The sequence below is a fragment of the Papaver somniferum genome, chromosome 7, assembly GCF_003573695.1.
Source record: "Papaver somniferum cultivar HN1 chromosome 7, ASM357369v1, whole genome shotgun sequence".
Lineage (NCBI taxonomy): Eukaryota > Viridiplantae > Streptophyta > Magnoliopsida > Ranunculales > Papaveraceae > Papaver > Papaver somniferum.
This window is the reverse complement of record NC_039364.1, coordinates 206,011,705-206,036,477: the sequence shown is the minus strand read 5'-3', so window position 1 is coordinate 206,036,477 and position 24,773 is coordinate 206,011,705. Positions and strand designations below refer to the sequence as shown.

The window sequence follows — 24,773 nt, the reverse complement described above, 5'->3', positions numbered from 1 at the left end:
TTGTATCACAACTTCGACAACAATACTGTGGTGATATGTATCACTCCCCCTTAGTCAATACTCCATCTCATATGGAAACCACTCCCCCTTACACAATGATTCGAAAACCATATGTATTTGTAGTGTGAACGACATATTAATTCTCCCCCTTTTTGTCAATAAAATTGGCAAAGGTATGAAAACAGGATCCTAATGAAATTTTCGAAAGAGACATTTCATGACAAAAAAAAAACACATATCATCTTATTTAGATGCAATCATATAGCCGAAGCTAAATGCATTCATCAAGGAGTTTATAAAGATACAAGATAACCTCTATAATATTCCACAGCCGCACTCCCTACAAAGATTTGGAAATTAAGCACAAGTTCAATTAAGAACTATCCCCCATAATATGTTATTCCCGAAGGAACAACAAGAGCGACCTTAATTTCAAAAGAAAAGAAGGATTTCTTTGGACATAACGAATCACATACTAGTATGAATTTGAATCCAAAAATAAATACCCAATTAGATTAATCACAAGAGAACTCATAATTAATCTAATCGGAAATATACAATCAAATTAACCACAAAAAGTAATGAAATTAATTGATTATGCTCAACATAAGAGAACTTACGGAGCCTCGCAGTATATAAACATAAAATTATGGATCAGGGAAGATCAATACTGCGGAATACACAGGATTCATTCTATTTTCCATCACTATTTGCACAGTGACATACAATAGACATAATCCTTGTACACAAAAGATTTTAACCTATCTTCCATCAAAAAATGACATAATAGGCTTAACTTTTGTAATGTCAAAAGCTCATTCATTCTTTTATCAATACATGCATATCGACATATGAAAGACTTAAATTTTGACAGGGTATGGGACAATCATAGTTCACGGACGCAAACATATATATCCCATAACAAATTGCAATATATAAAACCATAAAGATTAATACTGTAAAAACAATCTCTGCCCTTTGAAGGTAGAATCAATCTTTTACGCACGGATTTACACCAAGAGTGGTTATCAAAGGCGTATAAAAATATTTTCTTAACAAAGAAGACATACAAAGTCATAAAGACCATGCATCATAGTTCACATAAGATGATTGTGAAGATTCAAGAATCCCATAGCAATGCGTACTACTGCCTATTCTTGAACTTCCTTCTTTGTGATTCACCAACATCATTCTTGTAAAATCTACAAATGAGCTTAGAAGAGAATTACTCCAAGAATCCAAGTGCCCAAGTCCAACAAAAGTAGAACAAGTGCGACGAAATGGAGCAAAGCAATAAAAAACAAGATACGGGACAAAGACCAACCTCTACTCATTCAAATTTATGATTTCTCATCACCATTTTGAAGATAATTCAAAGGGGAAGATAATGCAAAAATAATGAGGTCATTCTGAGTTCGGACGAAGAAGTTACGGTCAAAACAAGTTTATCGAATATCGACGTTAAGTATGCATACGGGTTTGCAAACGAATTTTCATGACCTGGGAGAGTATGCAAACGGGTATGCGTACTTAAAAGCCTGGATTTTGATTTTAAATGAGGTTATGCATACCAGGTAGGTGTACCATGAAGTCCAAACATCCCGAAATACTATTTTCAAACCTAAACTTTTAAGAACCTTAAACACAGATCAAGGTAGGTAGAAATGAACAATAAGCAAGGTACATGGATCATTATAAGTACTCTAAGCAAATAAAAACATAAATCTTTCTAAGGTTTATAGACGTACCTTTTTAGAAGAATCCAGTCGAATTCTACAGCCCTACCGAACATAATCTATGTGCCCCAATCTCGTGCTTCCCTCACCGTATACATAGCAGGGCATTCCTTGGTGAGGATGCACTTACAACACAATCAAGTTGCGTTGGGGTGAACAATGTCTTGCTCACCACAAGTGACCGTTGGATTATCATGAAAGAGATCGATTTTAGAACCTTTCACATCCAATTCCATTTTTCCAAAAAACTTGTTAAGTTCCAACATTATGGATACTGCCTTCTCCATAGTCATGGATTTTTCTGGAAGATCATTCCTTTTCACACTCAAAGCATCATTGGATTTTTTTGGTACCCACTTCTGAGTGCGTTTAGGAACAATCAGAACCTTCTTCCCATCACTCTCTTCAAGATTTCTCGGAAGAGAATTGGATTGACTATTCTTTTGCAAGTTATTCTTTCTCCAATTGGGAGCATCGGATCTTGTATTAGTCTTTACGAAGTTATCCTTTTGATAACCATTACGATTGTGAAAAGACTTCGTATGACGTTTATAGGCAAATCTAGGATTATCACAGCACTGATTCCTTTGCCTAAAGGTTGGACATTTACAACTCGTAATGTCGAGAGTGTTAGCCTTAACATATGATCCCGGTTTAATCACTTCTTTTGACACCCAAACAAGAATATCATGAAGTTTTTCATTACTTATACGAAACGACATCTCCTTTTCAGGTGACCTTTGTTTCCACAATAATGACAAATATAAGGAACGTTCTTACCCGGATTCATGTGTGCTGGTTTTGGAGGTTGATATACTTTGCTCTTTTGAACCTTAACTGTCGGTGAAGGTATTTCACTTTTGTCATCAGTGGAAACCTTTTGTTGAGAAGAATCACTAGCCTTGACAAATTTTACCTCTTTGCTAATATTTGGAGCATTTATTCCCTTATAGCACAATCCTCGTGTATCACGATGATTTTTACTTGCTCCTAGCATAGTGGTTAATTTGCTTGAACTAGTAAAGAACTTTTTCAAGTCATCTTCCAACATCTTGATTTTATCAAGAGCAGCAGTTAAATCAGCCTCAAGGCGTTTTCTCGAACGAGACAAGCACTTTCTCTGTCATCAAAACTAATTTGTTGAGAGTTAAACCTTGCTTCAGATTCTGCAAGTTTCTCTTCCAACAAAAAATATTTTTGATAAAGATTATCACATTCAAGTGACTTCATACGTAGGTTTTTCTCAGAATCCTTGAGGATCGATTCGTTAGAACGATTCGAAAAATAAGCACATGCGTAACATCTTCTCAATTTCTTGTTTTCTCGACAGAGAGGAGTCAGAAGAGGTGAGACATGAGAAGTTGTAATCTTCTTCATATTCCACGAATCCAAAAACTTAACATACTCTGAGACTTCCTCATCAACATCTCTATCAATATCTGAATCACCTTCATCAGAAAGTTCATCCAACTGTTCTTCTAGGAGAGTTTCCCAATCAATAGTTTTTACATCAAGAGAATGTTTAGATATTAACTTAGATGTGACAGTTCTCTCGGGTGAATCCAAGATTTTAGAATCATCTGGTAATTTCTGAACTTGTATGTTATTAGAGATAGACTCGTCCATAATCAGATCGCTACAAACACAGACTTATAAAGTCTTTAACGTGTTTACCTGCTCTGATACCAATTGAAAAATCATGGGTATAACAACCACACCCAATATTTCGCTTACAATCTGTATGGACAAATTCCAATATACTTTCAAGAGAATCAATAAGACTCAATCTTAATAAAGTGTACTTTCAATTATATAACAAAATATAATGCGGAATAGAAATAACACAGACAGCAGAATTTTGTTTACGAGGAAACCGCAAATGCAGAAAAACCCCGGGACCTAGTCCAGATTGAACACCACATTGTATTAAGCCGCTACAAACACCGGCCTACTACAAACTAACTTCGGTCTGGACTGTAGTTGAACCCCAATAAATTTCACACTGATTCAAGGTACAGTTGCGCTCCTTACGTCTATGATCCCAGCAGGATACTACGCACTTGATTCCCTTGGTTGATCTCACCCACAACTAAGAGTTGCTACGACCCAAAGTCGAAGACTTTAATAAACAAATTTGTATCACACATAAAAGTCTACAGAATAGATAAATCAGTCTCCCACAGATAAACCTACAAGTTTTTGTTCCGTCTTTTGATAAATCAAGGTGAACATGAACTAATTGATAACCCGAACTTATATTCTCGAAGAACAACCTAGTATTATCAATCACCTCACAATAATCTTAATCGACGCGGCGAAAGAAGATATTGTGGAATCACAAACGATGAGACGAAGATGTTTGTGATTACTTTTCTATCTTGCCTATCAGAGATAAATATCTCAAGCCAATCGTTACGATTGTACTCAACACGATAGAATCACCAAGATCAGATCACACAACTACGAGAAAGTAGTATCGGTCTGGCTTCACAATCCCAATGAAGTCTTTAAGTCGTTAACCTGGTTTTTAAGAAGGAAGCAAAGGTTAAAGGAGAATCGACTCTAGCTAATACAACTAGTATCACACAGGAGGTGTGGGGATTAGGTTTCCCAGTTGCTAGAGTTCTCCCTTATATAGTCTTTCAAATCAAGGTTTGCAATCAATGTTAGCTTGGTAACAAAGCATTCAATATTCACCGTTAGATGAAAACCTGATTAGATTCAAGCTAATATCTTTCAACCGTTAGATCGAAAACTTAGCTTGTTACACACAAATGAAATGTACTATTTTGGGTTTATGTAATCGTACCCAAACATGAACATTTGTTGGTTCAACAATAGTTAACCAATGGTTAGCCATATGAGCACTTTCATATCAACCATGTTCTTCTTCACCATAACTAGTTCAAATGACTCAAATGAACTAGTTAGAGAGTTGTTAAATTGCAAGGAAATCTTATGTAACTGCACAAGATACAATAGCAAAAACGAATTGATTCACTCGAATCGGTTCATGAACTATATAGCCACGTTTTGCATTTAGCATTCCTTAGTTAATATGAATAAGTTCACAAACAATCGTTTTTATATATAACTAACTCAAGTTCGCAAACTTAGTTCGCGGACTTAAGTTCCCAGAAGGAGTTCACAAACTCCAGCAGATATTCTCGGGTCGAGAACTTCCGCCAGTTCGCGGACTTAGCTCACGCCACTATTCCGGTTCTCTTGATCAACAAAGTTCGCAAACTTCGATTCAAGGAAAAAGGACTTATACATATATGTGTTACCACACAATGCTTATATCCATCATTGGTTATATAATCTAAACTCTCATTTCAATCATTGAAACATTCTTAGAGGACGTTATTATATAGTTGTTATTCACAAACTGTTTTTCGTTAAAGAAAGCAATTTTCAAAGTGATTGAAACATATCATGACTTTCGTCACTAGGTAAAGATGAACTTGGCCAAAGCAAAAACTTACCAACACATATTTCGAGAAATAGATAGGCGAAATAAACTCGGCTTGAAATAGCAAATGTGCATAATCAAAGTATATATAGCAAAACGACTTTTGTCTCAAGATAGGAGATAGAGTAGATAGACTTTTGAGTGATAGATAAGTTCAAGTCTCCACATACCTTTTAGTCGATGAAGATCCACCAGTTCCTTGAGTAGTCTTTCGTCTTGTATGACGATCGCCATGGAGTTCTTGATCTCAACTACACTTTCTATCCTAGTCCGAGACTTAGTTATAGTAGACTAGAAATCAAGACTTATAGTTTTGATCACTAACATTGACAAAAATGCTTGAGATAGCAACGCATGCGAGTTCGACCGAGCAATGTTCTAACAGAATGAGTTGTGGGTCAAAATATTGAGATGTAAATATTTCAAAATTGTCATTCCTTGTGTCAGAGAACTGCTCGGTCGAACTCGCAAGCGTTGCTATCTCAAGCTTATTTGTCAAGTTTAGTTGATCAAAACCATATACTTGATTACTAGTCTACTTATAGATATGTCTCGGATTAGGATAGAAGTGTGTAGTTGAGCTTTAGACTTCACGTCGTTCACTAATTGAAGAAGAAGATCTACTGAAGAGCTTGGAGGAACATCATCAACAAAAGGTATGTGGATACTGAAACTTATCTATCACTCAGAAGTCTATTCTATTCTATTTATAAAGAGACTAAGTTGTAAAGCTATATAGACTTTTACACTATACACATTTGATATTTCGAGCCGAGTTTATCTCGTTTATCTATTTCTTGAAATATATGTTGGAAGGTTTTAGGTTTAGCTAAGTTCATCGTATACTTGACGAGTTTAGTTGGAGACAATTTATTTGTTGGAAACTAAATATTAAGTCAAAGATGATCATGTGAATATTACCTTGAACATCTTACATGATTTATGTGAGACAGTCATTTGATGTTAACTTGGGAAGTTTCGTATTGATCGATTAATCACTTGAAAATTTCTTGAGGCTAGTGGTATGTGTAAGATTACCATTGTTGTCTTCTAAGAATGTTTGAATGATTAAATGAGAGTTTAGAACGACTACCAATACTTGGATATTATCACAGTATGTATACTTTTTATGTACACTGTGGAAGTCTAGTTCAGTTCCGGAACCATTGTTTGCGAACTAGTTTACCTATGAAAAGGTCTGGAACTGTTGTTTGCGTACCCTTCTTGCGAACGTCTAGACAAAGGATAAGTCCGTAATTGTTGTTCGCGTACCCTGTTTGCGAACGGCTGGAAAAAGCCAAAGTCCGGAACTGTTGTTCGCGTACTCAGTTCGCGAACATAGTGGTCAAGTTCTAAAGTCGGTAAAGTGTGATTTTCATACTTATGAACTCAGGTTCGTTTGCAAACTCAGTTTGCGAACTAAAGTCCCTGAAATTTTAATGATTAAGGTATGTGAACTAGTTTTACAAACCGTGGCATTATGTTCATGAATTGGTTCTTGTATAAGCACTTTGTACAATTACAAACCAAAATCGATTTTATTTCAAATGGTTCATATATATTTTTATGAGATGATGAACATTTGAACAACTCTCTTGAAACACATTTAGATTCAATTGATTATCTATCATAATTGATTGATCATCATATTTGATCTAGAAGTGTTAGATGAATATGGCTAAGTTAGTGTTAATATGGCTAACTTTGGTTAACTATTATTGAGCCAACAAGGTATACACGTTTGGGTACGGTTCATCCTTATCTAAATATAAGTATATTTCATTTGTGTGTATCAAGCTAATACCATCTGAAGGTGGAGATTGATTGCTTAGTTTCTAAGCAGACTTAGCTTGAATCTTAAATTAGGAGTTCATCTAACGGTGAATATAAATTGCTTTGTTACTAAGCTTTCTTAGCTTTGATTGTAAGCAACCTGATTTGAAAGACTATATAAGGGAAAACTCTAGCAGCTAGGAAACCTAATCCCGACACGCTCGTGTGTCCTAGTTGTAAACTACAGTCGATTCTCCTCTAACCTAGGTTTTTCCAAAACCATTATTAGGTTAAAGACTTGTAGACTTCATTTAGGATTCGTAAAGCCAGATCCAACTATTTTCTCTGTAGTTGCATATTTTGATCTTACTTGTTCTATCGTATTGAGTTTTATCTTCTCTAAGATTTACTCGAGAATCATCTCTGATAGGTAAGATATAAAAAGTAATCACAACAGTTCTTCGTCTCAGACTCTTGTGATTCCACAGTAACTTCTTTCGTTAATCTGTTAGGTTATCGTGAGGTGACTAATATTTCTAAGCTATTCTTCGGTAGTATAAGACCGGATTATTAGTTGGTTCCTGTTCACCTTGATCTTTGTATCAAAAGACGAAATAAAAAGAATAAAGGATAGACATATCTGTGGGAGACAAATTTTTTATAAGTCTTCGACTTTGGGTCGTAGCAGCTCTTAGTTGTGGATGAAATCAACTAAGGGAATCAAGTGCGCAGAGTCTTGCTAGGATTCAAGAGGCGTAAGGAACGCGACTGTACCTTAATCGGTGTGAGACTTGGTTAGGGCATAACTACATTCCAGTTCGAAGTTAACCTGTAGTAGGGTAGAGTCTGTAGCGGCTTAATACATCGTGGTGTTCAAATATGGACTAGGTCCCGGGTTTTTTTTGCATTTGCGACTTCCTCGTTAACAAAATTTCTGGTGTCTGTGTTATTTCTTTTCCACATTATATTTGTTTATATAATTAAAATACCACAGGTTGTGCGTAGTTCAATCAGTTGATAAATCCGACCTTGATTGTTGGATAAAACTTGATTGACACTCGACCATTGGTCTTTGGTACCATCCGAGTTATTCTCATATCAATCAGTCTCACGCATTTCTATTTAGTTGATTTATTGATTGTATTGAGAAAGAGAAAAAGCTCTTTGATATCTTTCTTGATTGAGTCTCACTTTTAAGTTGGTGCTCTCGGAATTATATTGGAGTTTAGTCCATACAGATTGTCGAACGAAATATTGGGGTGTTGTTGTTATACCCCCGCGTTTTCACCTTGCATGCCAGGAAACCATTAGATTCATCTTGGTTATGGAAAGGGATAGAAGTTGGTCTATAAATCATTAGAGAAAACTCCATATGCGAAGTTCGAAACGTCTTAAGGATTCATGCATTCACAAACAATTTGATACCAGAAGCATCTCTTTCTCTTTGTCATAATTATCTCAACCCTAACATGATAGTGTTTGTGGGTGAAAACCGTTTCTGCTGATTTTGGTAATTTTGGGTGTGTGGATGAGAAACGAATCTAAACCCTAAACAATACACTGCACGGGAGTAATTTTGATTCGAGAGATAAATCTGTACAATCCTGACCTAAACCAAGAAATGGTCGTTCCAGGCTTGCTTCGGTCAGTGAAGAAGAAGGGTTGGTCTTAGGGAGGGAAGTGAAGAGAGTGTTGAGACCAGAATCGTTGATTATGAAGGTGTGATTGTTTATGACTTGTATCTGAAAGTAGAACTGGCTAGCAGAATGGAAAACTACCAGGTGATTTCTAGATACTGTATTGTTGCCGACCAAAACTTGTTGTTTGGTGAAAATAGGTGAAGCCTATTTATACAAGTCATATTGAAACGTACCCTGGTCTCGTAGGAAGTGGAAACAATTGAGTGGTGGAAGAATAGAGTAACGTGTAACCGTCAGACGTTATGCTTCGATGAGGGAAGTGAATTCGTATAACCATCAGTCATTACGCTTCCATGATGAAGGTAATGAATTGTTTACACCGTTACTTTTCACCACCACTAATTGTCCTACTTCATGACACTTTCTTGTAACGGGCGCATTGCACACCGCACGCTGTAAACCTCCAGACCAATACCCTGATGAGTATCCCCTAGTTTGTGACATGTTTGATGTCTCGAGTGTTTTCGTGGAAAACGTGTAGCAGGTTGCTATGTGTGGAAAGTCAAAGTCAAGAGACTTTGCCATAGGAAAATAGCATGTGATGCTATTAGGCTTGCCTTGGTTGGCCGCCTAAAACTTGCCAAAAGTCCGTCAGTTTGGTGGCTAACTTGAATGGCTGAGATTACATCTCATGAGGAAGGGTAGCCGTTGATTATGGCCACATCTTTGTTGTGTAGCAAAGTGGCGCCATTAGCATAGTGGCGCCTGGCGTAGCCGTGGCGTAGCGGGTTGCTTGGGGCTTGCCGCAAGTCCAGAAGTTCAGTGGCGAACTTGGATGGCTGAGATTGCAACTCATGAGGAAGAGTGACCATTGATTATGGCCGCATCTTGTTGTATAGCGAAGTGACGCCATTGGCATAGTAGCGCCTGGTGGAGCTGCGACATAGTGGCATGCTAGTAGCCGTGGCATAGAGGCATGCTAGTAGTCGTGGCATGGTGGCATGCCAGTGGCGTAGCCGTGACATGGCGTCATGCTAGTAGCCGGGGCATAACGACATGCTAGTAGCCGTGACATCGCGGCATGCTAGTAGTCGTGGCATGGTGGCATGCCAGTGGCGTTGTGGCATGGCCATGCCTGTGGCGTTGTAGCATGGCCATAACTAAGATTTGGATCTATGGCCAAAATTAGGGCTTGGCGGCGTGGCCAAAGCTAGGATTCGGCGCCGTGGTAAAATTAGGGATTGACGGCGTGGTAAGAATCAGGGCTTGGCGGCGTGGCCAAGGCTAAAGTGGCATGCTACGTGGAAGAGTGGCATGTTGGCATGTCGATCAATATGTTGTTGTGGTAAGGTGCGATTGGCTTGCCAGTATGGTGGCGCGGAAGGGTGCGTTTGGCCTTTAAATGGTGGCGCGACAGGGTGCATTTGGCCTTTAATGTATGGTGGCAAGTTCAAAGTGACTTGATTGGCCAAGGAAAGGGTCCGACCAAACATAAGGCGCGGATACACTTCTGGTGAAAGTATGGCGGCTTTAGAGCGACCTGATTGGTCGATTAAAAGAGGGCCGACCAAGCATGGGCGTGGCTACACTTATGGTGAGAGTGTGGCAGCTTTATTGCGACCTGATTGGTCGATGGGAAGTTGGGCCGACAAGTATGGGTCCAACCACAACTTATGTGCGCGAGGCTAATTTGAGGCGACACGATTGGCCGAGAGAAATAAGGTCGGTTTAGGAAGGGGCGTGGCCAATGGTAAGTGGTGCCAGTTTTCCTAAGGCATGACCACGCCTCCCTTTGCTGTTGCGGCTCCCTGTTTTTGATTCTGAGCAAGGTTTTGCACCTGCTAATCCATGGAGGATTAATTACCTAGTTTGCCTAGGTTTAATTTCGACAAGCATGGTCTGATATACTGCGCGAGGCCCAAAACCCTAACTTCTGCAAGTTAGTCAGGGCAATTGATTGAATTCTATGTGTTGACATAGAGTTCTTTTAAGCTCATTGCCAGAGAGAAGCATGCTTTTTCTGATTGAATACCTTATGCAAAGACCTTATCCTTGATATTTGGAAATTCGTGCTACTCTGCTGCGAGTGAACGCAAATCGTCATGCCATATCAACATTAAGGGTTCAGCCGGAGAACATAGCATATAAGGCATTCAAAGGAACTTATATTAAGTGAATATAGGCGAGGCGCCGAAATTTACTGAACATCTGGGATGGTTGCTACATTCGCCAGTCTGGATAAATTTCATGTAAGTATATTGAACGACTCAATAAATAGGTCGGTGGAGAGGTTAGCACTCACGACACCGTTTCCTTACAGAGTGACGTCACATCAGATGTAAGGTTTTACGATTTCAACCCTAAGCTAAAAACTACCATCAACAGATAGTTGCTGACTTCATTGTAGCTAGTACTAGGACATGGAATGTAGATCTTATAAATAGTTTCTTCACTGTAGGAAATACTCAAAAGATATTTAGAATCATAATCCCTCTCACTGGGGATGACAGATTGGTATGGTTGCGTACCAACAATGGTGATTTCTCTGTGAAAACAGATAATAAGGCTCTAGCAGGTGAGCTGTAATTCATGCAGAACCCCCATCCTAGTCAATTACATACAAAGCTCTTTGGAGATTTCCCACTCTACCTAAATTTTAACTTTTTATATGGAAATGTATAAAAAATATTATTCCTATCAATGCTAGACTACTGCGATATAAAACCCAAATTGATTCGTGTTGCTTGTGTGATACCAACTCAGTTGAACATCTATTTTTATTTTCCCCATATGCGAAATCGGTGTGGGAAAACACTCAATTTGGTCACTTTGTTGCTTTTGAGGAAGAATCTGACATAGACATAAGAAGTTGGTTTGACAATTGGCTGATGAGTAGTAATAGTCTAGCAACAAAGCAGTCGATATTCACCACAAATTAGTGTATTTGGAGGGATAGGTGTTTTCGGATTTTTCAAAGTAAAAATGTTATGCCGATAAATACTGCCAACTATGCTATGAAATTGATAGCAGATATAGATCGTTGTACGCATGCTGCAAATAATCAACCAGTCATACCACCTGCACCTACTCAGACCCCGAACAACAGTGGCCTGCCTGATATGTGTAGTATTCTTTACTGTGATGCAAGCTTTGATAAAGATACTAAGCAGATATTGGGCTTGTTCTAACTGATATGGCATGGACCTTTCAAAGATGCAAACTCATCAAAGGAGTAGAAAGGACAACATAAGAATCAGAGTGCATTGCAATACTAGAAGGAATCAAATGGATGAAAGACAAAGGCATTAGCAGTTTTTGCATTCGCAGTGATGCAAAGAATGCAATCACTTATTTGAATAATAATAATAGTCAATTGTGTTGGTTTAGTCAAACTATATTAGATGACTGTCAATTTTTTTTTGAACAATTTCTCTTTCTTAGGATTAGATTATGTCAACAGAACTTTTGTATCTTTAGCTGATAAGGCAGCCAAGCATTGTAGGAGAAACAATGTAATGGGGGAATCGTTAGGAAATATACCTGCCTTTATCCTAAACATGTAGTCTCTTCTTTGGAATGAATTCATTATCTTAGCAAAAAAAACAGAATAACGTCAAAAAAAGAAGCCATCTAACCAAGCAAACACTAATCCTTCAGCAGTACATATAGGATCCACTATGTAATAATTGGGATAATATGAGATAATGGATTTTAACTAGAGATCTTTGACATTTGGTTTCGGTCAGGAATAAGAGTTTTTTTTTGGACCACATTGCGAAAAGTCTATTAAATGATCAAAAAAATAAATAAATAATTACAACTCAGGAAGACTATCTTCTGGTAAGAAATTGGTCGGAAGCCTAGCAACAAGCTGAGCTCCAACACCTTTTTGAATAACTACACCCAATTTATGAAAAATAAATTCTCCGACTCGAACATTGGCATCATGGCTAGCAATATTTTTGCACAAGCGATTTAGAAAGTCTATAGTATCATCGCCCAACTCACCTAAGGTGGTAAAATCAAGTGTCCCAAAACCATAGCCATGAGACGTGCACTTCTCTAAATATTTAGCATTCTTACGAGTGACAGCATTCTTAATGGCAAGGAAAGGTACGAACTCCACCACCGGTAAAAGGCGAAACCCCAGTCACATCCAAGCACACATCACGTCCATTTTCCCAGTTATGCACAAGTATGTCAGCCGGTCTCAAAGTAGTGCCATTATTAGCAAGAAGTCCCAAGTCAACTTCCTTCCTAGTGGGCACACCCGCACGGTAACACATGTCCGCAATAGTATCTCGCACCAAATCATGTCTAAATTTAAGCCCAACTTCATTCACACAATGAAGGGCATGATCACCAAAGACATCCACATCTCTTTTGCAAAAGGGGCAAGCGCCATATGCCTCGAAAAGAGGGATCCCTAATCTATATCGGAGAATTGCACTGAACTGCCTAGCTCCAATATGTTGATTAAGCCCCACAATTGGAATCGCCATATGAAAATCCCATGAATTTTTAGTTTGATTGCGGTGCCATAGAACAGAATCACGCGCGTCATATCATAACTGGTGGGTATGTTTTCCTTCACTGCGTCAAAGTAAATAGTTTCCAAGGAGTTCATGGAATGGGTGGCAATATTACTAGAGCATAGAGGAGAAACAACAGCACACAGTGAGTTAAAGGAATCCAAAGCTCGCTGAAGAGATGGGCCACTACCACTGACACCAGCATTCCTCAAAATCGTGGACTGCAACTCTAGGGTCTGTAATATAAACATAAATTTCCTGAAGAGATGCGTTTATTACTACTGTGAGTTAAAGAAGCAAGAAAACAATATTGTTTGGCATCCTGCATAGTATACACACCTAGACCTCCATGTTTGAATGGCAATGTAGAAAGCCATTGCTGAAAAAGTCTGTAGCAAGGGCCATCTCCAGTGATGATGCGTTAAAGTAATTAAAACATACGAGCGTCAAATAAGTCTTGAGCTTCTTGTAGAAAACCAGGTCTAGTTGTTCTCGAGGCGAAATAAAGTCTCTGTACACAGGTGCAATTTCGAAACAAAAGCAATTCACATCGACGGTCTTCTAATTTTTCTACAAATGAGTGCCATAATTTTGCGCACCCTACTAACAACCAAATCTTTATTGAATTGAGCATCAAGGCTGACCGGTCCACCCATAAGTTTCACACCCTTAGTTGGCCTATTGATATTAGCAGGGAAAACTCCTGGAACCAGAGCTCTAGGGTCTGGAGAGGGCCAAAACAATTCCGTCTTGGCTATATTCAAATACAATCCCCTTTTAACCCCATAATCTTGAATAATCTTTAAAGCCTTTGCAACCATTAGAGTATCTCCTATCAAGGTACCATCATTCAAGTACCAGGCCTGCAGCTCAAGCTCACATTGCACAACAATTTTTTTAACCAATAGGTGAAGGGTAAGAGCAAACAACAAGGGCCCTAAGGGATCACCTTGTTGTACACCTTAGGAAGAGGGGAGAACATGATCCATGTAATATAGACGTGCAGGAGAAGCGTAATAGAATTCAACCCACCGAGAAATCGAAGGGCACAAATTACGTACCTCAGAAAGCATGGATGAACGGTCAATGATATTAAACACATTCGAGAAATCTACCAATAGCATGGAAAGATTGTCCGAGTCACCTTTCTCCTCTATCATACGGTTAACAACATGTAGGATCGCCTCTCCACCACATTTGACACCTACTCCAAACCGATAATCCCCTAAATAAGCATTGATTTCCTTGCCAACATGCGTTGCAAACAAGAGCTTCTCCAATGGTTGTTGTATGTATTTCCTAGGTGGCAACACAAACAAGACATCCTCATTCCAATTTTTCCTTAAGTTTAGGTGAAAAAAAAGTAGTTTATCTACAACGGTGTTGTTTGTGATCATGTTGTTATTAAATGCAAATTTTATTTTAGTAATTTTAAGATTTTATTAGAGCTAAAAATGGTTATTTAATATATTAGAATTAATTTTAGTTAAGTAAAAACTTACTAGGATAGCTTGACTTTCTCAAGGTGAATGTCTAAAACTAGACATTCACCTTGACAATGTCTGACAAAAATTAACCATATCATCTTCCCATTGTATAAGACGTTGGGATTGGAGAATAATTTTAGGAAAAATAAATTATATCCTATGTGGATTTAGACATTTATCTTCACACATATTCCATTGGAAAAATTTTAAAATTTACTGTCTTTTTTGTTGAATTAAAGGATTTAGATGGTATCCCGTAAAAGGGTTTCCACAACCTACACGTTCCAAGTTAGTAATTTCATTTCAAGAGTTTTGATTAGTGTAAAATGTAAAATTATGTGAACCCTAAGTAAGTACTTCGTATTTTTTATTTTCTGGCTGTCACACATTTCTTTCTTTTATGAAATGAAATACACGCCAAGTATCAAACATTCAAACCATAAAAAGCTATTTTCCAACTTCCATCCCCATATTTTCCTTTTAGCGGGTCCTCCGTATACAACAACAAACCAAAATTCACATCTCAAGGAACATCCAACGTTCAACAACGGTGTCCTCTTCCATGATTACCAACTTACAGTTATACTGGTAGCATTTCTTTTCTCCATCACAACAAAAAATGTCTCACATTCCTGTGGAAGGTTATTATTGGGGCGTCACTTTATTAGAGAGGCGTCACCTAATAGGATAAAACGGGTCATCCATAAATAATATCAAAAACCCCTTAACTCAAATAATTTTGTAATGATCAAGTAATCTTTATTTAGCTAATTTTAATTTAGTTTAATTATAATCTAATTAATTAATGATTTGATTAAAATTAACCTAGATGTAAGACTAACCTAGACGTAAATTAAAATTAACCTACTAACCTAGACGTAAGACTAAAACTAACTTACTAACCTAGACGTAAGACTAAAACTAACCTAGACGTAAGACTAGATTTTACGGTTTGAATAAACTAAACCTAGACGTAAGACTATATTTTACGGTTTGATTAAAACAAAACCTAGACGTAAGACTACATGCAAATCCTATTTTACGGTTGAATTCAACCCGAACCCAGATGTAAGTTCTTCATAATCAAATTTTACGTTTAGAAATTAAACCTGAACCCAGACGTAACACCAGCAGAAAGATGAAGAGGAGCAATTTTTTTCTTGAATTAAAATAGAAAATATTAGGTTTTTAAGTTTTCATGTTAGTTCAAGGGTAATCTAGACATTTTGCTTTGGTATTAGAATATCGCATAACCATTTTTTTGGACACTAAGAATCCAAGTGAAGCCCCTTTAAAGGAATGTGCCGTCCCAATAATAACCTTCTTCCTGTAATCAGACGAAAAATGAACGCAGCTTTTTGGCATAAAACTGGGGCTTTGAAGTGGACATCGGACACATAGAGAGTCACTATTAAAAACGACAGTCTATTTCAAATTTGACCTAAAATTCATGCACAGTTTCCAAGACTATAATCCCTGAAAACGGAACAGAAAATTCTGAGGAAAAAAAAATCTGCAAAATTTTTCTCTACCTGTACACGTTGTCAAGAACAATGGCACCTTTTAATGCAATATTTAATAACCAAGGTTCTTAGTTTAATTACCTACTTACCCTTTTCTTCACTTCTCTACAGTTTTATGGATAAACTCATAAACATTGTATACTATTTCCATGAACATTCTTAAATAAGCTCAAGAGTCTGGTTTTCTTAGGGTTAGGATTCTCTCATTTGTAAAGATCTGAACTTTACTTAATCTTCAGGTTTGATCTTGTTGGTTTTGTTATTTCTTTTCTTTTTTCTTTAAGTGCACTAGTCTCTGTTTATGAGCAAATGAGTTTTTTTTCCCTTGCTTTTTCTAAGATGAAACATGTTTTCTGAAAAAGGGTTGTCTTGTTTTTTTTTGTTTTTTTTTGTTGTTGCAGGAATGCAGCTCAAGTGAAGTACTGCATTGATTCTATTTCTTCACGTTTGGTGTCTAATAGGAGAAATCTCAGGTTCCCACTTCATGCTTAGGATAAATCTTAGGTTCTTTCTGCTGAGGTTTATGTTTTGTACTTGAAATCTGGTTTTGTTAGTGGAGCATTTTTGAAAATGACTGATGGAAGGCGACATTCGGTTGATCTTCCTTTGTCAAGAACTTTAGTTGCACTAAGGAGAGTTAAGTCATTAAGAGACCCTTCAACTAACTATGCAACAAAAAATTCTGGTTTTGTTGATAATCTTACTTGGGAGCCTGATTATGGTAATGGGTTTTCCCTCGCATTGCGAAACGATATCCAAAATAGTGATTTAAGTAACCATAGTACTATCCGGTGCCATAATTTTGGTTTAAAGGAAACGAAAGAGGACATTCAAAGTGATCCTGAATTAGATGATAGTCCTAGAAAAACTGATTTTGAATTTAACAAGTCGACTAGGTTTGAGAAGAGACGTCCGGATGCTGCGCCATGTGAAGAATTCGGGTTTACAACAGCAAATGGAGGTTTTGCTTATGGAAACAAAACAATTGACCGTAGATGTGATAGTACTGCTAATAGAGCACTGGATTTGGTTTGTGTACAGCCTAGCGACACCAATTTGGAGGATGTGGATTCTTACAGTGAACCAACTTTAGGATCTTCGCAATTGGAGAGACGTGACTGCAATGCAATAAAGAGGAAACCTGGACACAATAAACAACTTAAAGCATCCAGAGCTGCCTTAGAGTTTGATAGTAATGTTAGTAGTCCATTCCCATCTGTAAGCGATATTCGGATGTACGAGTCTACTCGAAGCCCGTCATTGTTTGCTAATGATGAGTTGGATAATGAGGGTCTTGATCACTGCGGAATCAGTTGTTGTTGGTCTAGAACCCCAAGATTCAGGCAATCTGATCTTCCTTCCGATGTAGAAGACCACCCCTTGTTATCAGGGGAAATTAGTATATCTGAGCAGGAAACAAACTACGCATATGGTACAAGAGAAGCTTTTCCACATTCAGAGAGCCCAAGAAGTCTCAGTCAGAAATTCAGGCCGAAAACCTTCAGTGATTTGGTGGGACAGCATGTTGTGGCAAGGTCACTCTTAAATGCTGTGTCTAGAAGAAGAATCACTTCCTTTTATCTCTTCCACGGTCCTCGTGGTACAGGTAAGACTTCCACATCTAGAATCTTTGCAGCTGCTTTAAATTGCCTTTCTCTTGATGAACACGGACCATGCGGGTTGTGCCGAGAATGTATGTTGTTCTTCTCTGGAAGGAGTAGAGACGTCAAGGAATTGGATCCCTCAAAAATCAATCGAACGGGTAAAATTAGTTCTCTACTTAAGAGTGCAGCTCGCCCTCCAGTTTCCTCACGATATAAGGTCTTCATTATAGATGAGTGTCAGTTGTTTCAAGCGGAAACATGGGCAACTTTTCTGAGCAACCTCGATTCGCTTCCTCGATATTCTGTGTTTATCATGATTACTGCTGACCTGGATAACCTGCCACGAAGCACTGTGTCACGGTGCCAAAGATACCACTTCTCGAAGATAACAGATGTTGATATAGTGCACAGGTTGACGAGAATATGTAACGAAGAAAGTATGGATTATGATGCTCCCGCATTGGATTTCATTGCTGCTAAATCTAGTGGGTCACTTCGTGACGCCGAGATGATGCTTGATCAACTGAGTTTACTTGGAAAAAGAATCACGGTTTCATCAGCACATGAACTTGTAAGGCCTAATATATCAACTTCCTTTTTTTATATACAGTATACAGAATGCTTATTCAATAATTTGACGATCACTCTTTTTTCTGTTGACCATGTGGAGATTGGAGTCGTTTCGGATGATGAGTTGCTTGAATTGCTGGATCTAGCATTGTCCTCAGACACGTCAAATACAGTTAGAAGGGCTAGAGATCTTATGAAATCGCGGCTTGATCCTATGCAGCTAATATCACAGCTCGCTAATATCATTATGGACATTCTCGCTGGAAGATGTCAAATAGGGAATTCCGAAGCTGGAAGGAACTTCTGTGGAAGACATACTTGTAAGTTCATTACTTGCCAATTTTTGGGTTATATTTGTGAGCAGAAAGACGTTCAAGTTAAATTCATACATCATGTCATGGATACATGTGTATAAATGATACCGATAGACAAAATGAAGATAATTTTTAATTGTTGTCATGGTTCAGGTCCACCATTTACTCCATCTTATGTTTACATTTCTACTCCAATATACACTCTTACTAGATCTCCCCCTTATTATTGTGTGAACTAGCTGAAGGAGATTTACAGAAGCTGAGGCATGCACTAAAGATCCTCTCGGATACTGAGAAACAGTTGAGGACATCAAAGAATCAAACTACCTGGCTTACAGTAGCACTTTTACAATTAAGTTCTGTAGATTCCTCTTCCGTGGAAGGAGATGATTCGAGATCATGTCTGGCAGCAACACAACGTAGAGGTAATACTTATGGTTTCTGTAATTTTCCATATTTTTATGAGCTTCAGATTGATTGGGGAGGAAATACCTAAGCCCAGTGATTTGTACTTCTGATACAGATGATGGCATTTGTAGTACATGTTTAACTGAGGAGAGTCAGAAGCACCACCTTTCACGTTTTTGTCATGATAACAAGTCCCAAAATTTAGAGATGCACACAGATAGTAATAGGAAATTGGAAATCATTTGGAGAAAAGCCTTAGAAAAATGCCAATCCAGTACACTCAGGAGCTTCTTACAGAAAGAAGGGAGGGTATCATCTATATGTGTTAACCAAGGTAAGTTCATAATGAGATTTATTTATTTTCATTTCCATATTGCTCCAAATATTTGGGCTGTCAATGTGAATAACTATGAACTACTATTTGTTGCTGATTAAATGGGGACGTGTTGGTTCTGCCAGTAAAGATGGCTTTGACTGCTGCTACCGAAATTTACCACATCGATATCCTCTGTGTATTCAGGTGTTGCGGTAGCAGAGGTTGAATTTACTCGTCCTAATCACGTATCCAAAGCAGAGAAGTCGTGGAAACTTATTGCAAATTCACTTCAACTTGTACTGGGTTGTAATGTTGAGATTCGGACCAACCTTAGGCCATTTTCTTCTGCTGTGAAGAATGGCAAAGGGAATAAGCCGTCCTTCCGTTTCTTGGGTTGTTCACGGAGAATGAAATCAACCACCGAGGATTATACTGACCAGTCAGACAGTTCAGATGTCAGTTCTGGAACAGCCCAACGAAGGGGAAAAGCTATTAAAACTTACTCTTCTGATCCTGGACCCCAGTTCTCACCTACTTCTTCCCATTATAAAGAAGGAGCTACTACCATTAGAAATAGCTTTGGAAACGCTCTAAGCACCGGTACATCCATGTCTGTTAGATCAAACCAAGATGATCAACAACTACGACCTCAGGTTGTTAGAGCTGATTCATCCAAGGAAGAGGATGTACACTTAGAATGCCAGGCTTGTCCTGGTCAAGAACCCGAGAATCAACCAAGCTGCTTCTCAAAGACATTAAGACTTCAAAGAAAGCTACGTTCATCCGATGGTTCTCGTACAACCTGTTTGCGGATCCAGCCGCATAACAAACTCGAGATTCCTCGGAACTCACCTTCCGAAACATCTTTCTGTCCAAGTGACCATTACATTTTCTGTTCCAGTTCTAACACATTCACTTCTGGAGAAGAGGCTGGGTAAGTGATCAAGATCCTCTCCTGTCTTTAGATATCTTGATTACTTTTTCACGTGCACGTTGTAAAATGGGTATCCTTTCCTTGGTTCCTTCCAGAACCATCAGGCATAGGTAGTTCCATAGCACCAGTCACCAGAACAGTAACTAGTAATTTTCTTGCAGAAACCTTGAACATTTTCAGCAGAACTTCATCACTAAACTATGCATATATTAGGGATATTTTAATTTCTCTGTAGTCTTTTGTGGATGGTATTCTGAATTCTCACTGCTATGACTTTCTTATTTACCTTAACGAGACCTCCATCCGTCTGCTTGTTTACGAATATCTAACAGGACCTAATAATTTCATGTGCAGACTAGAGAAGGAATTTGGAAAAGACTCCAAGGTGCACTGTTGGAGAGCTCCGAGAATCTTTCTCAGAAAGGTAACAGCATTAATCTCTATCATTGTATCTCAAGTATCAAGATGAACACAAGGTAGTTTCTTATTATTGTATTTGTTGTATCCTTCACCATTGCAGACTTCTCAACTGAGGCCACAGCATCAAAGATCTCAATTGGTGGAATGGCTTCTTCCATGTGCAACTGCCAAATAGTGTCCCGAGAAGACCCAGGAACCCCCTCGTATTTGGGGCACACGAACTGGGAGCCATCGACAGGAATTGGTATGTGGGAAATCCGGAATTTGTTATGCCGGGTAAGGGAAGGGCCCCTGCCCTAGTTACGTGTATCATCATTGTATTACATTTACTGATTTACATATATTTAAAACATTATTTAATAATAATTTTCTAGTTTCCCAAATTTCTTCATAGAATAAGTTCTTGTGTTATAATTACTCACCGCGTGTTGATGCTCGATTCAAGGTGGTTTATTTATGGAGATGGATTTGATTCAGTTTAAAGTTTTGGCATGCCATTTTCAGATTTCTAGCGCTTGTACTAGACTACTAGTAGTATGAGAACAGGGAATATTAGCCGCTTGTGTAGAGAACCTGCAGTCAGAGGACATACTAGTAACTTGACAGAGTGATTGCCGACTAAATTTCGATAGATGATGCGGTAAACACATAGTTTAGCATCTATTTGTTCTACCATGTTAGCGAGTTCGATCATGATCCAAATCACTTTTTACTAGTAGCCATGAGTGGGGCAATAGTACTGACAATGCATAGGACTATTAGAGTGAAAAGACAGGATGTATTCCATTCCATTGCTCAAGTTCTTGTAACCAGGATGGCAAAAATGATGTGAGAACTTTGGTGGTTGGTCCACAAAACCGGATCCAGCTTAATCTATAGTCCAGCAGCAAAAATAAAATAACTGGAGGTCCAAAAATGTTAAAATTACTTCACTATCCTCACCAATCACGTGTGGACTATATCGCATTCTTCTTCTTTATTTTTTCAGATGAAAACTTTCTTGTTTTCATCTACTTTTCAGAGAAAAACTTCATTCTTCAATCTTCTTCAACAAACCCTAACTCAATTTCAGTAACCATATCTAAAATCCACCTAAAATCCATGCTTAATCGTCTCTAAAAATTGATCATTATCAACAACAGTAACCCTAACTCCATTTCAGTAACCACCAGATCCCTTTTCTTGTCGTCGATAAATCATTCCATTAGTCAAAAATAGGGAAATCATCAACAAAAATCGAAATCAAAACAAAAAATTAAAATCGAGACTCAAAAACAAGCCTAAAAGCATTAAAAACCGTAGATCTGAAACTGATTTCTACAAAAATCTAATGGATACTCAACCAACAAAAAAGAAGAAGAAACCGCAGGTTTCTTTCAAGGAAAAGGTACGACTTCTACTTTATACTTCTATTTTTGCTGATTTTTTATACCAAATTTCTTATTTTTGATACCAATATGTGTATAGTATGATGTGTTGTGGATATAATTTTAGGATTTTTTTATTTTGTGATATGATTCTAGAATACATATCAATATGTGCTTAAGGAAAGAGTGGTTCGTTGAAGCAGTACATGTCATTGTGTACTGTATAAAGAGTAGTTTATGCTTGAATATGATCATGCGTTACATTCATGCACTACATAAGAATATGTACTGAATACCCATCATAAATAACTTTCAGTTTGTGTTTCTTACTCTTAACTAACATTATATATTAATATGTACTAACATGCAAAGGAAAATATGTGTAAGAACAATATACATATTTATATGTACTGATGTAAAAACTTACTTCTAACAATTGGTTAGTACATATTGGTATGTACTTGGGGAAAATGGGATTTGTACATGAGTACATATCTAGTTTGAATAAGCACCAGTACATATCAATATGCAGTGTTAGATACTTACATTATTGCTATTTTATGCTTTTTCTAGATGCTCGTTGATTATGCAGGAAGATGAAGTTGCCCCTGCTGGCATGTTGCTTGCCACCATGGTTGATTCCACAAAGGTAAGCGAATAATATTGTAAAGAAAGTTGTCATGAAGAGAGTAGGAGAAGTTAAGAAGCCAGTGACTCATGCAAATCCAGCAAAGAAGAAAAGTTTCTACTTTCAGTATTGGTGGTAGGTTTTCCCCATCATACAAAGAAAAAAAGAAGTCGAAAAAGTCTAAAGTTGATGAATAAGATATGGAGTTGATGAATAAGATATGGATATGTAACTTACTTTGTTTTGAAAGAATATGTAGATTTGGCAGTACATTTTAGTTATTGAAATTTCCTTTTCGTTGTTGAACTGATAAAGAATTGTTTCCTTGAAGCGAGTGTGATTATGTTTATATCTTTTGATGATTCTTACTAGCATTGTCATGTTTGTGTTCATTTCTTCGAGTTCTATAAAAAGACAATACTTATTATAACATTAGAAATTGATATGTAGTTTGCGTTACATATGTATTGATATGTACATATGTACCACAACCACATGTTCATATTCTCGAAACATATTGATATATACTAGTCAGTTCATATGTACCACAACCCCACATATATTCATACTCAGACAGTATATATTGATATGAAAATATGATTTTTTAATTCTTATTTTCTTCTTGAAATAGTGTCTTAGAAAAAGTTATTAGTAAAAGTTTAACTAATAACGACGTGATGCTGCCCCTCGACCCCCGAACCACAGATTCATACGTTTTTATAAAGTAAGCAATCTAAGAATTACATCATCATCTAGTTCTCATTCTGTTACTCAAAACATATATTAGTTTAGAGAATAAAGGGTACATAAATTATTATGCTGTAAAAAAGAAACGTAAAAAAGTGCGACAATTTTTAAAGACAAACTGGTTATGAAAGGTACTTAAAAAAACTGTACTGAATTTAATTCTCATTGGTAACAACGAATGACATTCCATATAGCCTTGTTGTGATGAGCTTGCAAACCATATTTTGAATATGTAATCGGATTTTTGTTGTTCTCTCATGCACTTTTTTTGCGATTCTTCTTTTTTCTTCCGGTGGAGCCCTAATTACAGTTGGTGGCAGAAATAAGTATACTCATCATGCATGTGGTAAATTCAAAAATATAAAATAAAATAAGAAATCACCAATACATATCAATATGTACATGGTATATTCTTGTGTTATTTTTTTGTTGATGTATCCTACACTACATATTAACATGTACTACTAAAAAAACTAGTTTATGGTTGATATGCAGTGCTTAAACCTATTGAGATGTATTGATCCTACAGTACATGTCAATATGTACTCTCTAATATATAACAATGATTACTACTTAAACTAACTTATGTATGATATGTACTGCTTAAACACGTACCTGTCATAATAAGGAACAAACAAACAAACAAGCGATCTACAAAGTACATGTTGAACCGTAGATAACATATCGATATGTACCGTGTAGTTCAAACAAGGATTTATACACATGGATAGAGAGTTCGGGTTTCACCAAAAGACGGTCTCCGCAACGTTCTGACACCGACTCCATTACTCGTAGCCTACATGACAAATAATTTATAACAACAAGCGTATTATGTACACTACAACAAAATATGTACTAAAATTAAATTAGTGAAGCATGCTTAAAACAATACATATATGTTGATACTGTTATATATGGTGAACTAGTTTAGGGAGCATCACATATCTCATGGATACACAACAAACAAAAGCATTTTATTTGGAGTGCAAAAATAAATATGTACCGATTAAATAGTACACTATATGCAGTATGTTACAAAATGCATACTATATGTGGTACATACTATTATGTACTGCAGGATAATACAAAAAATCAAGAAAAAGAACAAAAATCACGATTTCCTGAAAATTAAACCAAATCAAACCTATTTTAAACGACATGTAAGAAAAAATAAGCAAAAACCTATTTTCCTTGATGTTGTTGCTTCCAACCATCTCTTGGTCTTAGCCACGAATTATTTCTCATGGAACATATGACGATGACACGTTTTGGCAAACAGGTCATCCTCAATTTGCAATTTTC

General features: G+C 37.3%; 1 protein-coding gene across 1 annotated transcript; it reads left to right on the top strand.

Moving 5' to 3' along the window:
• Positions 1-16,175: 16,175 nt before the first annotated feature.
• On the top strand, positions 16,176-21,103 carry LOC113299441 (protein STICHEL-like 2). The gene is made up of 8 exons (XM_026548461.1): positions 16,176-16,402; positions 16,565-18,338; positions 18,438-18,657; positions 18,891-19,076; positions 19,175-19,393; positions 19,580-20,309; positions 20,664-20,733; positions 20,830-21,103. The coding sequence occupies exons 2-8, from the start codon at positions 16,734-16,736 to the stop codon at positions 20,902-20,904; spliced, it is 3,105 nt and encodes a 1,034-aa protein (XP_026404246.1). The 5' UTR covers positions 16,176-16,402; positions 16,565-16,733; the 3' UTR covers positions 20,905-21,103.
• Positions 21,104-24,773: the final 3,670 nt, after the last annotated feature.

Excerpts from the sequence above, each read along its gene's own strand:
- LOC113299441 (XM_026548461.1), top strand. The coding sequence starts at position 16,734 with ATGACTGATGGAAGGCGACATTCGGTTGATCTTCCTTTGTCAAGAACT. Across the intron at positions 19,077-19,174 it reads GGCAGCAACACAACGTAGAG|ATGATGGCATTTGTAGTACA; the intron begins GTAATACTTATG and ends CTTCTGATACAG. Across the intron at positions 19,394-19,579 it reads ATCTATATGTGTTAACCAAG|GTGTTGCGGTAGCAGAGGTT; the intron begins GTAAGTTCATAA and ends CTGTGTATTCAG.